Genomic DNA, 15776 nt, shown 5'->3' on the forward strand with positions numbered 1-15776 from the left:
ACAGCAAATCTGAAGAGCTATGATAAGTGAACTACTGACAAGAAAAGAGACTTTAATGTGGTCATGATCTTACAGAGAAGGGTCAAAAAAATCAGCAAGAAACCTGAGCTGAGAACTGGGACACAGATGATCAGGTTTAAAATAAGAGTATATTCAGTTACTAAAAATCAAAATCAGGTTATGGATATTATTTGGTAATTAAGCAGAAGTCAAAGTACATAAAAATAACAAGTCAGAACATGTATTAAATCTAGCATCTGGTCATCAATTAAAGGTAAAAAAGTAAAAGCAGTATTCAAAGTTCAGAGTAGGAGAGCAGCTCAGCATTTTAAGAAATAACTTGAACATGAATAATTTGGAAACCAAACTAAAAAGGAGACAGTCAAGGGACCAGAAAGAAGAATGGACAAAAGAATCTGGAAACAGAGCTAAAAGAACAAGAATGAAGAACCAGCCTTGTCTATCAACTATTAAGTCAACTCCATCTTAGGCCCTGACAAGACTGATGCCTTCATGTATTTCAGAGACTGCTCATTTGTGATACCTCATCATCACCACATGACGTGAGGACAATGTCGCAGAACCTGGTTGTTAGAGCTAAGTGTCTTGTTAAAGACAGTTTTATTCAACCATAAAAGGCAATTAATGGAACTAGATATAAGACACGGTTAGGAATATAACCTGACTTTATGCACAGCCAGGGCACTGCAGTCTTATAGATTCAGGCAACCCTGCCCCAAAGCTTTTACCTGTGCCTGCTTTACTAGCCCAGGCACTTCATTTGGAGGCTCTTTATGACAGCCTTTTGGCAGAGGCCTTCCTTCGAAAGCCCCTGCATAACCTCTTTATCAGAGGAAAACGGGGAATCAGAGCTGAAAACTGGGACACAGATGATCACTTTAAAACAAGGGTACGCTCACTTCACAAAAAGTGAAGACACTTGTCCACTTTCAATGCTCAATACATTTCCATTCCTAGCTCCTCCCCTTTGCCCTATTCTATCCCCCAGATCCATAAAACTGCGGGATACCTTGTTCAAAGTTCCCTAGACAGTGAGACAATTCCCATGTCTGTGCTGATCCACCTGATACTTGCCCAGTGCCATTTCAGAATAGGTGGTAATTGATGCTTTCTCTGATTTAGCCTCCCGCTTACACAGATTGAGTATCCCCTATTTGAAATGCTTGGTACCAGAAGTGTTTCAGATTCTGGACTTCTTTTGGATTTTGGAATATTTGCATATTTATAATGAGATATCTTTGGGATAATACTTAAGTCTAAACATGAAATTCATTTGTGTTTCACATACAACTTATACACATCGCCCAAAAGTAATTTTATATAATATTTAAATAATTTTGTGCATGAAACAAAGTTTGTACTGGACCAGCAAAAAGCAAATGTGTCACTATCTCAGCCACCCATGTTGACAATCTGTGGTTGTGTGACATCACAACCATTCCTGACTCTCAATTTGTTACCAATAAGCAACCATTTTCTTACCCGTATTCATATATAAGTAATTAAAGGTTAAAAAAAAAAAGACATACAGTTAAGAAAGTGAAAAAAATAGTGTCAGGTGTGAAATTTTTGATTTGTGGCATCACACTGGCATTTGAAAAGCTCTGGATTTTGGAATATTTTGAATTTTGGAGCATGTTTGATTTCATATTTTCAGATTAAGGATGCTCAATCTTTACTATCACAGTAAGTGATTAAAGGTTTGACTGATACTTTCATTGTGGCTTGTCTTAATCAACTACTCTGACATGTGGCAGCTCAGCTCTCTCCTCAGCTGAGCTCTTGACATTTGCTAACTTTCTCATTTTCTCTAAGTCACTGTTCAAATATGACTTCAATGAGTCCCATCCTAACCACCTTACATAAAATTATAGCCCACCGCTGGCTCTTAAACTCTTAATGCCCCTTATCCTACCTTAGACTTTCCCACATTGGACTTGTCACTTTGAAACATACTATATATAAATTGATTATGGTATTATTAATTTAATGTTCCCCCCCACACACACTGAAATGTAAACTACATAAAGATGGGAACTTGTGGCTTTGTTAACTAGTACACTGCAAGTTACATTAAAAATACACAATATTTGTTGAAAGAATGAACAGACTTGAAAAAAGATGAAATTTCTGTAAATAAGAACCGTAATTATTCAATTACTAAGTTGAAGACTTAAATAGTAGTTCAGACACAGCAAAAGTGAAAAAAAATTGAAAGATGTATATGTAGAACTTACCCAGAATGAAGCAAAGAGAGTTGGAAAATATAAAAGAGCTATTAAGAGACATGGAGGATATAATATGAATGTCTAACATGTCTGATTTAAAGGCTTAGATGGAAAAAGTAGAAGAATGGAAGAGAGACAACATTCAAAGAGACAATAGTAGCAAATTTTACAGAAAGCACGAAATATATTAATCCACAGATCTAGGAGTAAAGGATTTCAAGCAGAATAAACAAAAAGTTAACCATATATAGACATATAGCAGCATGACTGCAGAATATCAAAGACAAATAAAAGAAAGACTGTGAAGGCAGCCACAGATTTTTACAGATACACTGATGGCATTTATCTTCGAAACCAGCCCTAAATGAAATTCTAAAGAATATACTTCCAGAATAATCCCACAAGGATGGTTTTATATGCAAAAAGGAATAATGACTAGAAAGAGCAAACACTTCTCTAATCCTAATGTTTAATATAAAAGTTCTTCAAAAATAAAATATTCCATCAATCTCAGTCAGTCATTCAGAAAACCCTGCTTCAAAGGTTTAATGATGGCACAGAATCAAAATTTCACTTCTGAGTTACTACTGCCTTCAAATAACTTAAAGAGGAGTCTGGCTTAACCTACTCTCTGAAGGCATTCCTAATAGCTTCCTGGGGAGAATAAATAATTTCCTTCTCTTTGATGCATTTATACCTTATCTAGTCTTTGGCTGCTACATTAACCAAAGCAGTTAGTAACTGCTAAATTTCTACCTCCCTTAACAAGCTAGGCATTCCTAGTTATATAATTATTAAAAATTAAACCTTGCCATCTCTCTAGAGCTGGGCAAAAATATTCAATAAAGATTCATGAAACTGAAACAAAACTCAGGTAAGGGGAGAGTTAAAACATTACATGGTGACTTTAGGTATCTAACTTCGAGGAGAAAATAGAATCCAAAGAGGTATACATCCAAAGTGGTATAAATTCATCTACCCACCTGCTCCAAATCAAGAGAGAGCCATTTACCACTTCCCTCTTCGGCCACTGATATACGATATTTGCTTTTGTTTTTAATTATATAAAAAGGGGTAAATGTCACAATTCTAGTAATGTTAAAACTGCTGAGGTCTATGGTGACACCAACCTAAGAAAAAAAAATTAACAGTTCAAAAACTGTAATGCATCCTAACATCCTTATAAAATTTAAGTAAGTAGTTAATAGAAACATTTAAAATTAAAGTTTCTTGATAAGCACAGAATGAACTCACTTGATATTCCATTTTCAGGCCTTTACATTTAACAGCTCCATGACTACCAACAGTATCAATTGAAAACTGATCGGACAACTCACTATCAGTTACCATAAGTTGAACCTAGGAAAAAAATATTCCAAATATATTACAATTTAGGTACCTTCAAAAATTCCTGCTTAAACTGGTAATTTACTTTTTAGCATAAACAAAATACTATATTGTTAATGTACTAAACCTTTCCAAATATTAAATTCTAATTTTAGCCTCAAATATTTAACAAATGTTATCTCTATCTAAGTTTCATAATATTTATTCCTCAGACCTTTAACAACTAAAAAATGACAAGTAAAGACAAGGGGAAAACAGGATAAACATTACATACCTTATTGTTATTAAAAAAGTGATTTGGCTGAAAAGAAAAGAGAACTGGCTTTTTATAATCAGGTGGATGCTTTCGATGAATTCCGTCTGCTTTGTACTGTAACATTCGACCAGTTTTATTGACCATCCAATAAGGACTATGAAATGCCACAACTGTCTGACCGGTATTATAAGTCATATGGACAGCAATATCTAAATCAGTCTTTTCCATTTCTGTAACACAGGTAAAATTGATGAAACTAATGTCTTGTAGATTAGGCTTTATATGATATTCACTTTTCCAATCGTGATTAAGATAGTCAAGTAATTTTAAATGTAGCCTCGCTTTATCCAACTGTACAGTACAAATCTGGGCTGAATGTCCTTCACTTAGAGTAAAAACTGAATTTTCAATTCCCTGTAATAAAAAAAAAATTAAAATGTTACAGAATGATATGCCCCAAAATTCTATTTATTTATTCCAAATGCTGCACAAAATGCTTTTGAAGTACCCATCAGAACAAGTCAGAAGACTTACATTCAAGGTCTAACTTTGTCAACTGTGTAAACCTCTATATGGTATTTAATCTGAAATTTGAGTTACTGTATCTATACAATGGTCTAAATGACTTAATTCAAAGGAGAAACTGTGAAGATTAGGTTAAATAACATAATGTGAAACTCTACTGGAAATTATAAACATAAAACACAACTGGAAAAACAACAAAAAGACAATCTTAACCAATGATTTTTGTTTTGAAAACAACAAAATAATGTAAAATGTGAGCAAAAACTGATGGTAATCCAAAATAAGGAATCCCTACCACCTCCATAATCCCTAATCACCCATTTGCAATCACTGTTTATATTACTATGTATTTCTCCAAACTGCTCATTTCCCTGTATTATCTTTAGTTCATGTCACTACTTGACTTCTCAGTTTAAGAGCATCCTAACTGCTCTTGTCTCCTCTAATCCCTTGCCCATACCACGGCTAAACTGTCTTTCTAAAAACTGATCATATCCTTTGGTAACTGGCAGACAGAAAGTGATCACTAAAAGCATCCAAGAAAAAGTTTCAAAAGAACAGAAACATAAATTGACAGTACATCTGAATATCTCACCAGCATCTCTATCCTGGTCTCTTCCTATTATTGCAGGAATCTCATCTCATGATTTTAAATTAATTAAATCAAAAATAATAAGTTCTTAATTCTTTATAAGTTAATAATATCCCACAAAATAACAACAGTGGTGGCAGTGCTGGAGTGATAAATAAATGGGAACCCTGTGTCTGTCAGACACTGTACCAAATCCTTTACATACACCATCTAATTTGATTTTCCCCATGTCTTAACCTTGCAAGTTTTATTATTATTCTTGTTTTATAGACTACAACAAAAAATTTAGAAAAGCAACAAAGCCTGCTTAAGAAGATACAGCTAGCAAGTGACACAGCTAGGATGCAATTTCAAATCTATCTGACAGGAAAGTACAAATTCTTTTTTTTTTTTTTTTTTTTTTTTGAGACGGAGTTTCGCTCTTGTTACCCAGGCTGGAGTGCAATGGCGCGATCTCGGCTCACCGCAACCTCCGCCTCCTGGGTTCAGGCAATTCTCCTGCCTCAGCCTCTTGAGTAGCTGGGATTACAGGCACGCGCCACAGTGCCCAGCTAATTTTTTGTATTTTTAGTAGAGACGGGGTTTCACCATGTTGACCAGGATGGTCTCAATCTCTTGACCTCGTGATCCACCCGCCTCGGCCTTCCAAAGTGCTGGGATTACAGGTTTGAGCCACCGCGCCTGGCTAGCAAAGTACAAATTCTTAACTACTATGATAATTTGTTACTCAATATGGAAAAACACATTTAAAACCATAAATGACTAACTTTTTCCTTCAAAAGAGACTAAACAGCTGGGTGCATTGGCTCACGCCTGTAATCCCAACACTTCGGGAGGCTAAAGCAGGAGGATTGCTTGGGCCCAAAAGTTGGAAACAAGCCATAGTGAGTCCCTGTCCCTACAAAATTAAAAATTAAAAAAAAAATTGTCCAGGCATGGCATGCACCTGTAGTCTCAGCTACTCAGGGGGCTGAGGTGGGACATCACTTGAACCTAGAAGTTTGAGGCTACAGTGAGCTATGACTGCATCAGTGAACTCCAATTGGAGCAACAGAGAGAAACCTGGTCTAAAATTTCTTTTTAGGCAAGCAAATGGTAATTCTCAAAGTGAAATAAATTCATAATAGATGACAATGAAGAACTACTTTCTTCCACTTGATAAGCATCGCAAATGAAATATTTACAAAAAAATCTTAAGATGTACAGATTCCTACATTATAACAGGAAGAAACCAGACAATCTGTTAAAACAAAGAGTATGTAAGAAAAAAATCAACTCTACAAAGCAAACAATCTTTTAAGAAAATCAGCACTAAAAGAATATGATGTAGCAGGCCTTTTTGTCACTGAAGTCTAGTTTTTGAATGCTGTATCAGTAATAATTCTCATACTTGTTGCAAAAGAATATCTTTATTAGCTATTCATAACTAGTATTCTAATTTGTTAGATCTTTAAAGTAGTTTTTATTGTTCATAATTTTAAAAAACTGAAACTAGAAAATCAAAAACAGGAAGGTACTAAAACAATCCCACAATACCTCTATGTAATAAGCAATTTTGTAAGGAAGAAGATTTCGGAGTAGGATAGGTGGCCACAAATGCATTATGTACGGTAAATCCCAACCATCTTCTGAATACACTGACAGAGATGTTAAATTATCTTTTTCTGGAACAATATTAATGAGAAATGATTTCTTAGAAGGGTTTTTAGATCTACATTTCTTCTTTAGAAGAGCACCATCATTTTTTATAATCTCTTCAAAGTCAATTCCTTCACACATTTGATAGTCCTCATCTTCTGGCTTCAGAAAAAGGAATGATCTGCGTAAGATTAAATGATATACTTTAAAATGCTTTAAAGGAAAACGTATTAAACTATATAATTACAGCTGTAGAATAACAAACTTACCTCCTCTCATAATACTGTAATACATTTTTATATTTTCATATACTTTTTAGATATAAGATAAATAGATATCATCTTAACTTTCTGGAAGCTAATCAAGTTGACTTTTAAGAGGAGAATATTTTTCTTACAAACTTACTATCTCAAAAGTACACTTATAAAATAAATGGTATCGTATATAAATATGTAAGTTGTATCAGTCATATATGTGAAGCAAACCACACAGAATCATCTGTGACTTGTACATGTAACTGAAAGAATTTGGCTTTTCTGGATATGTGGGCCTCAAAGGAAATAACTGCCATGATTGAATTCAAGAACTAAAAAAATTTCTATTGAAAAAATAATCACCAGCTTTCCAACATTAATCAAATGAAAGTTTTCAATACATATTTAACTTTATTGAAATGTGTGCCATAGATGCAGAAGTTTTTTTATATCAGTATGATATTTTATTATTTTTTTCTGCTTTAGTGGGTTTCTAAAAAATTATTATACTTTAAGTTCTGAGACACATGTGCAGCACATGCAGGTTACATAGGTATACACGTACCATGGTGGTTTGCTGTACACATCAACCCGTCATCGTATTTTTCCTAATGCTATCCCTCCTGTAGTACCCCACCTGCTGACAGGCCTGAGTGTGTGATGTTCCCCTCCCTGTGTCCGTGTGTTCTCATTGTTCAACTCCCACTTATAAGTGAGAACATGTCATGTTTGGCTTTCTATTCCTGTGTTAGTTTGCGGAGGATGATGGTTTCCACCTTTATCTATGTCCCTGAAAAGAAGATGAACTCATCCTTTTTAATGGCTGCACAGTATTCCAGATGTATATGTGCCACATTTTCATCCAGTCCATCATTGATGGGCATTTGGGTTGGTTCCATGTCTTTGCTACTGTGAACAGTGCCACAGTAAACATACATGTGCATGTGTCTTTATAGTAGTACGATTTATAATCCTTTGGGTATATACCCAGTAATGGGATTGCTGGGTCAAATGGTATTTCTGGTTCTAGACCCTTGAGGAATCTCAACACTGTCTTCCACAATGGTTGAACTAATTTACGCTCCCACCAACAGTGTAAAAGCGTTCCTATTTCTCCACATTCCCTCCAGCATCTGTTGTTTCCTGACTTTTTAATGATCACCATTCTAACTGGCATGAGATAGCATCTCACTGGGGTCGTGATTTGCATTTCTCTAATGACCACTGATGATGAGCTTTTTTTCACATATTTTTTGGCCACATAAATGTCTTCTTTTGAGAAGTGTCTGTTCATATTCTTTGCCCACTTTTTGATGGGGTTGTTTTTTCTTGTAAATTTGTTTCAGTTCTTTATAGATTCTGGATATTAGCCCTTTGTCAGATGGATAGATTGCAAAAATTTTCTCCCATTCTGTAGGTTGCCTGTTCACTCTGATGGTAGGTTCTCTTGCTGTGCAGAAGCTCTTTAGTTTAATTAGATCCCATTTGTCAATTTTGGTTTTTGTTGCCATTGCAGAAGAGTGGTTTTAAGAAAATTGTGACAAAATTACTGGTTGTCACACGATTAATCTTTTATTTTAATATTACACTGTTTACAATTCAGCAATATTTTATACTGAATAATTTTTGAACCCATGCTGTGGCCAAGAATAAACATTTCAGAAATATTTTTATATTTGTAAAACTAGCTATGACACTGTCCTTTATAGATGAATGACGGTCAAAACTATCTCCAGCCCCGATTATTTTCTTAAGCTCTAATGCTAAAATGTTAAATATCTGATATATTTATATATTTAATATATATAAATATATAATTGGTATATAAATAATATGCATTACATACTAGATATAATAAATAATTATACATTATTTATACATCGTATTTAATAATATGATATATTTATTATCTTTTAAATTTATTATCTAGCACTTTAAATTCACTAGACTGAACACCGGGCCCACTCTACCCACTTTTCTACATGTCCTTTTTCAGTGACTTCCAGCTACTGCCACCCTGGACTTTGAAACAGTATCAGACTTCCTTCTTCCCTGACTTAAGCATTTAAATTATTTGTTAAACAGTTAACAGATACAGCCTCTTTTACTTCTACATTCTTTCTATAATTTTCACTGTTTTCCACTCTTACCTCTAATACTTAAAGATAAAAACTTAATTTTCTCCAAATTAAACTAATGGTAATACACTTACCCAGTTTACCAAAAACATTTATTGGACCAATTATGTACCAATGAGAAGGCAAAATTGAAAATAAACAAATGAGTAAGATCATAATCAGGTGGGAAATGCAATGTTAAAATATAACTACTGCATTGTGATAGGTACCAAAAAATGTATGTCTAGAGTATACTGAGGGCAGAGAGTAGAGTGTGGTTGGCTCTTTCCAGAGAGACTGCAAGGTGTTTGCAAAGGTGACAATTTTCCCAAAAACAGTGCTCTGAAGAGAAGATCTGAGTAAGAGAAATATAAAAATTCAAAGGGAAGTTCAAGGAATGAATGAAGAAAACAAGAAAGAAAGATAATCAGTGGCAGGAGGTTTTAAATGAGAAGAGATAGTAGTATGAATGTCTTGAAACAGAACATCAAATGCTCTGAGATAAGAAGAAAAAAACAGATTAAGCTAATAGATGGAGATAAAATTTATTAAAATGGAGCAAGAAAATGAGGGAGCAACCACCTAACTGTGAACTTAAATTATCTTTCAAATTTTATCTTCCAACATGCACTCTACATTCCAATGAATTCCGAACTATTCTTTATAATGCTATGCTTTCATGTTTCCTTATCTTTGTTCATGCACGCATTCCTCTTAGAAAGCTCCTTTTCATCTAATCTCCATATTACTATATTACGTATGTTACTGTACTACATGTACCTTGCCCAGGAGTCAGTCATCAATCCCTTTTATGTTTTCTATAGTTTTTGGCAACTATAACACTTTCTCCCACTGTTTCCTACTTTATACATTTATGTAACATATCAATCTTTTCATGGCAATAGCCACATCCAATTCATCTTGATATTGAGTGCATCATCCACAGAAAACCTCGATAAGTATTTGTTAAATGAATTTTAAAAATCCGTACATCTAAATTCTATTTAAATATTTCAATAAAATATAAATTATTTTCCTATATTTATATTTATCCCTATCATTAATCTATAAATGAAAACAGAGAAAGATAACCATTTGTTAATTTAAGGCCTCACATGCAAAAGAAACAGCCAGTAGAGTGAATCGGCAACCAACAGAACGGGAAAAAATTTTTGCAGTCTACCCATCTGACAAGGAGCTGATATCCAGAATTTACAAAGAACTGAAACAGATCTACAAGAAAAAAACAAGCCCATTCAAAAGTGGGCAAAGGATATGAACAGACACTTTACAAAAGAAGACATACAGGAGGCCAACAAACATACGAAAAAATGCTCATCATCACTGGTCATTAGAGAAATGCAAATCAAAACCACATTGAGATATCATCTCACACCAGTTAGAATGGCGATCATTAAAAAATCTAGAGACAACAGATGCTGGAGAGGATGTGGAGAAACAGGAACACTTTTACACTGTTGGTGGGAGTGTAAATTAGTTCAACCATTACGGAAGTCAGTGTGGCGATTCCTCAATGACCTAAAAATAGAAATCCCATCTGACCCAGTAATCCCATTACTGGGTATATATCCAAAGGATTATAAATCATTCTACTATAAGGACACATGTACATGAATGTTCATTGCAGCACTGTGACCTGGAACCAACCCAAATGCCCATCGATGATAGACTGGATAGGGAAAATGTGGTACATATACACCATGGAATATTACGCAGCCATCAAAAACGATGAGTTTGTGTCCTTTGTAGGGACATGGATGAACCTGGAAACCATCATTCTCAGCACACTGACACAAGAGCAGAAAATCAAACACTGCATGTTCTCACTCATAGGTGGGTGTTGAACAATGAGAACACATGGACACAGGGAGGGGAGCACTACACACTGGGGTCCGTTGGGGGGAAATGGGGGAGGGACGGGGGGGTGGGGAGGTGGGAAGAGATAGCATGGGGAGAAAAGACAGATACAGGTGAGGGGAAGGAAGGTAGCAAACCACACTGCCATGTGTGTACCTATGCAACAATCTTGCATGTTCTTCACATGTACCCCAAAACCTAAAATGCAATAAAAGAAAAAAAATTCACACACACACACACACACACACACACACACACACACACCTCGTATGTTAAATATAAGTGCACCTACACTGAAATACTAGATTAAAAGAATACCTAATGAGAAATCCAAGTTGGTTAGTCAATAATAATTCTAGTTAAGGGGAAATAAGTACTTAGTAACTAACAATTCTCATTAAGATGAATTAAGTACTCAGTCACTGATAATTCTCATTAAGATGGATTAACTACTATGTAACAAATCAACATTTAGCCTTGGAAAAAAGTATAAAGGTACTGTTTTCTCTACTATGGACAGAGTCACAAAAACATAGCAGAAATGTATTTAAAACTAGGATACCATTAACTTTTATTATCCAAGAACAAAATGAATTGAAATTTCTTCACAGAAATGTTTAAATATATCTTACATGCTACATTTAATCTAGTCTTGTAACCCACCCCAAATTCTCTCTAGAGCAAGGTCAGATAATATAAATGACTATTTTGTTGTTCTTTCAACATTACAATTGTTTCCCTCAGCAAGTCTGAACTAAGCAATAAAACCCTCATTAGGTTTAGCAGGTCTATGTATGTGACAGTATGTGCCTAAAACTGCTAGTCTGCCTTTGGAGCATTAAGGATCCCATTCTGAACTTCTGGACAAGGGTTAGAATGAATAAAGGCAGGGAAGAGGGAAGCACTTCTTGTGGTTTTGCCTCTATCCTTCTGCAGCACTGAGGTAAGTATCTATTTCTAGTGTGTATTCTAAAATAAAATGGTATTTAAACAAACTACAATGCTTAATGCTGAGGAAAGTTTTATTCTCCAGTAGGGTTCAATTTCCATATAAGAGATTATTTTCAATTCCAGATTACATACCTTGATTAACACTTGTTACAATATAAAAATCTATGAAACTAGCTCATAACTCATTTTGTTATAATTTTATGTTCTTAAAACATATCTTATATCAAATGTAATTACTTCACATATTTAAGATTAATGTAGTACATGCTTCTATTTACAACTCTATCCCTGAACAATGAACAAATATGCAGAGAAAAGGATAAAATATTCCATTTACTAAAGGAATTTCAAAAAAATTCCGCTATAAAACATTTGAAAAGTAAAAATTACTTCATGATAGTATATATAAGTTCAGAAACCACCAAACATAATTTATTAGACATTTTTAAAACTCATAATCATATGACTATGCTGATGGTTATACTGCAATCAAAATATAATTATATTTAAGAGAAAAAGCATATGTAATATGCTTCATATACGCTGTTATCATAAGTTAAATAATACTTTTTTTTAAAAGATCTAAGTGCACTGAAACTTAAATAAGTCAGATGAGCTATTAGCAGGATAGATTTGATCAAAGTTATCCATACAAAATTAGAACTAAAAATTCTACAAGAGATCTTAGGTAAATAAAATAATAAAGAAAAAATACCGATAAGAGCCTAATGGTATGTTGAACTCATTTTCAGGTGAGACAGTTCCCAGTAAGGTGTCCCCTTCATAAACAGAGAGTGGGACTGAAAAATGATTTCTTATCTGGGAAAGAAAAACAAGTAATATTTAGTATAATTAATCTAAGAATCTGAAGACATGTAAAAAAAATATTTCCATGTAAATACCATAACAAAACTATCAGGCAATATTCATCTTGCTTATATAAATTAGAAAAGAAACATATTATTTATCCTAAAACATACAAGTAAAATTTATCTAGAGTTTTATATAAAAGGAAATCTCAAAAACAAATTAAAGCATACTAGAGGAGGATAAGATAATATCTTCTTGACTTTAGGATAGGAACTAAAAGAATTTAGTTCCTTTAATTAATCTAAGAATCTAAACTAGTTACTAAACTAATCTGTTTAGAAACATGGTTTTGTTTAGACAGAAATAGTAGAAAAATTTCATAGAAAAAATCAAAATTTTAAATATTTGAATGATAAAAGTGACAATCCACAGACTGGGAAACATCTGTAATATACTCAACAAAAGGTTTATAACCAATACATGCTCAAAAATCCTAAAAATCATTAAGAAGATTGCAATCAAGAGGAAAACAAGAACAGAATGTAAACAGATGATTCACAGAACAGAAAAACTGATCAATAAACAGATGAAAAGATATTTGACATTCCTAGTAATCACGAAAATACAAATTATATTAATAGAATATCTTTTAATACCAACAACAAACTGCAAAAAAAAAAAAAATCAGAAGTATGGTAGTATCACCAGTGAAAATGATGTGAACAGGAACTCAAAGACACTACTGATAGAATGTAAATTGATAAAGTATGAAGAATAATTTGACAAAAACTTAGTAAAAATGAAAATATACTTCCTTCTTAACAATTCTGTTCCATTTATGTACCTAGAGAAATGTTTACATATGTGTATTAATTCATGTTCACTACATTCATTCAAAATGCTGATATTCACTATAGCACTGATTTTATTATAAAAAATCAAAAATGAAAACTCAAGAATAAATAGGAAATTTTCTTCAAATTGATATAATCATGTAAAATCATTAAAATAATGACCTATGTATCAGTATATGGTTACACTTCAAATATGTGAATGAAAACAGAACACAGCAAAATAAGGTGAGCAGTGTAACATTTCTGTAAGACACTAAAAACACAAGTACGTATTTTCTCAACAGGAATAATAGTTTTTAAAATATGGTACTAAAAATAAACACAACGTATCACCAAATTGATATTACCTCAAGGAAGAAAGAAGGAGGGAATGTGAACTAAGAGGGAAACAAAACAGCTGACTTCAACTTCATGTATTTTTTTTTTTTTAATTTGAGGGAAACATTTTAAAATGTCAATGTTTTTTAAATTTCATGGTGTGGATAAAGACATCTGTATTAAACTTCAAAGTCCACTATCAAAATAACCAACATTCAGAGCATTCCACAACAGACATTAACTGCAAGTTTTCTAACATATTTTCTGATTATACATATAATTTCAAATAAACTTCACATTTAATTTATCAAGGTGTTTCTTCTGTGAAGATAGTTGTTAACTCGGTGTCCTTGCAGGGGATGGGGACACACTATGGGTGGAGCTTTCTATTCCTGAGAAAGGAATCCCGAGACCATATGTCCCGGCCCCCAACCCATGGAAAAATTGTCTTCCATGAAACAGGTCCCTGGTGTCAACAAGGTTGGGGACTGCTGCTTTAATGAGTTAAAAAGTTAAACAACAAGAGGCGGAGCAAGATGGCAGAACAGGTGTGGTGATGTGCATCTATAGTCCTAGCTGCTCAGGCGGCTGAGATAGGAGGGTTGCTTAAACCCAGGCAAGTGTGGCTGCAGTGAGCCATGATGGCACCACTGCACTCCAGCCTGGGCACAGAGCAAGACGGACTGACGGACAGAAGAAAGGAAGGAGGGAGGAAGGGAAGGAAGGGAGTGATGGAGGAAGACATTAAAACTCTAGACCAATATCTCTCATGAATATAAATGCAAAATCCAACAATACACTAAAAGGTTAGTAAGATTTCATGATTATGTGAGATTAATTCTAGGAATGCAAGGTTGATCTAACATTTTAAAAAGATCAGTGAATGTAATTCATCATACTACAAATTAAAAAACATTATCTTCCTCTCCCACAGTAAAAGCATCTGACAAAATCCAAAATCAACTCTGATAAAAACTCTCAGCATACTAGGACTAGAAGGGAATGTTTTCAACCTAAGAAAAGGCATCTATGAAACTACAACACAAATCATGTTTAATGGTGAAAGAGTGGACAAGGCAAAAACATATGCTTTCACCACTTCTACTCAAATTGTATTCTAGCCAGTGTGATAGGCAATAAAAACCAGACAAAATAAAACACATCCAGATTGGAAAGGAAAAAGTACAAATGTCTTCATTTGCAGCTATCAAAACTACCTAAATCTAAAATATCTTCTAGAATATGAGAGTCTAGTAAGTCTGCAAATAGAGGTTAATATAACTTGCATTAATAAATACTATCAATAAGTATTTAAAAATTCAAGGACAAGCCCATTTTATCCAGATTTTTTATAAAATTGATAACCTGATTCTCAAGTTTAAATAAAAATGAGAAGGACCTAAAATCCTCTGAGAAAAAATGCATATGGTGAAAAAAAACCAAAAAACCTCAATCCTCAACCTCATACTGTATACAAAGGTTCACTCAAAATGGGTATGTGGCATATCCATATAATAGATTACTGTATATAGTATGTGTCAACTTATGTGTATCCATGTTGTTACAACATGTTACTACTGAGCAACAACATGGATACACATAAGTTGACACATACATACAAAATTTTTCTGAATGAAAGTCAAACTCCATCTGTACTGTATTCCATTTATGTAAAGTCTTAGACCATGTAACTAATGTACAATGAGGACAGACAGTGGATGCCTAGCAATGTTAAAGTGGGAAAATAGAAAATTTTTCTAAGAAATAAATATGTTCATTACCTTCACTGTGATGAAAGTTTTAAAGGTGCATTTTTGTGTCAAAACTCATCAACTTAAAATATAAGTAGTTTATTGTACATACCTAAATAAAACTGTACAATTTTTTCTTCATTTCTCTAAAACTTACCTAATCAAATAGAAATGATATAAATATATTACAAAGACCTAAAACAAAACACTGTTGAGTACTTTATTAAAAAAAAAAA

The 15776-nt window shown here is 33.6% G+C and overlaps 1 protein-coding gene across 4 annotated transcripts in view; it reads right to left on the minus strand.

The window, feature by feature from the left end:
- Positions 1-15776, minus strand: part of VPS13A (vacuolar protein sorting 13 homolog A) — a 235381-nt gene that overhangs the window by 78668 nt on the left and 140937 nt on the right. For all 4 annotated transcript variants that reach the window (XM_010341278.3, XM_074394628.1, XM_003920858.4 and 1 more), the window contains 5 exons: positions 12523-12626; positions 6506-6788; positions 3871-4266; positions 3504-3608; positions 3233-3379 (listed from right to left, as the gene is read on the minus strand). In XM_010341278.3, coding sequence (XP_010339580.2) covers positions 3233-3379; positions 3504-3608; positions 3871-4266; positions 6506-6788; positions 12523-12626 — 1035 coding nt within the window. The remainder of the gene's footprint in view (positions 1-3232; positions 3380-3503; positions 3609-3870; positions 4267-6505; positions 6789-12522; positions 12627-15776) is intronic.

The sequence above is a fragment of the Saimiri boliviensis genome, chromosome 2, assembly GCF_048565385.1.
Source record: "Saimiri boliviensis isolate mSaiBol1 chromosome 2, mSaiBol1.pri, whole genome shotgun sequence".
NCBI lineage: Eukaryota > Metazoa > Chordata > Mammalia > Primates > Cebidae > Saimiri > Saimiri boliviensis.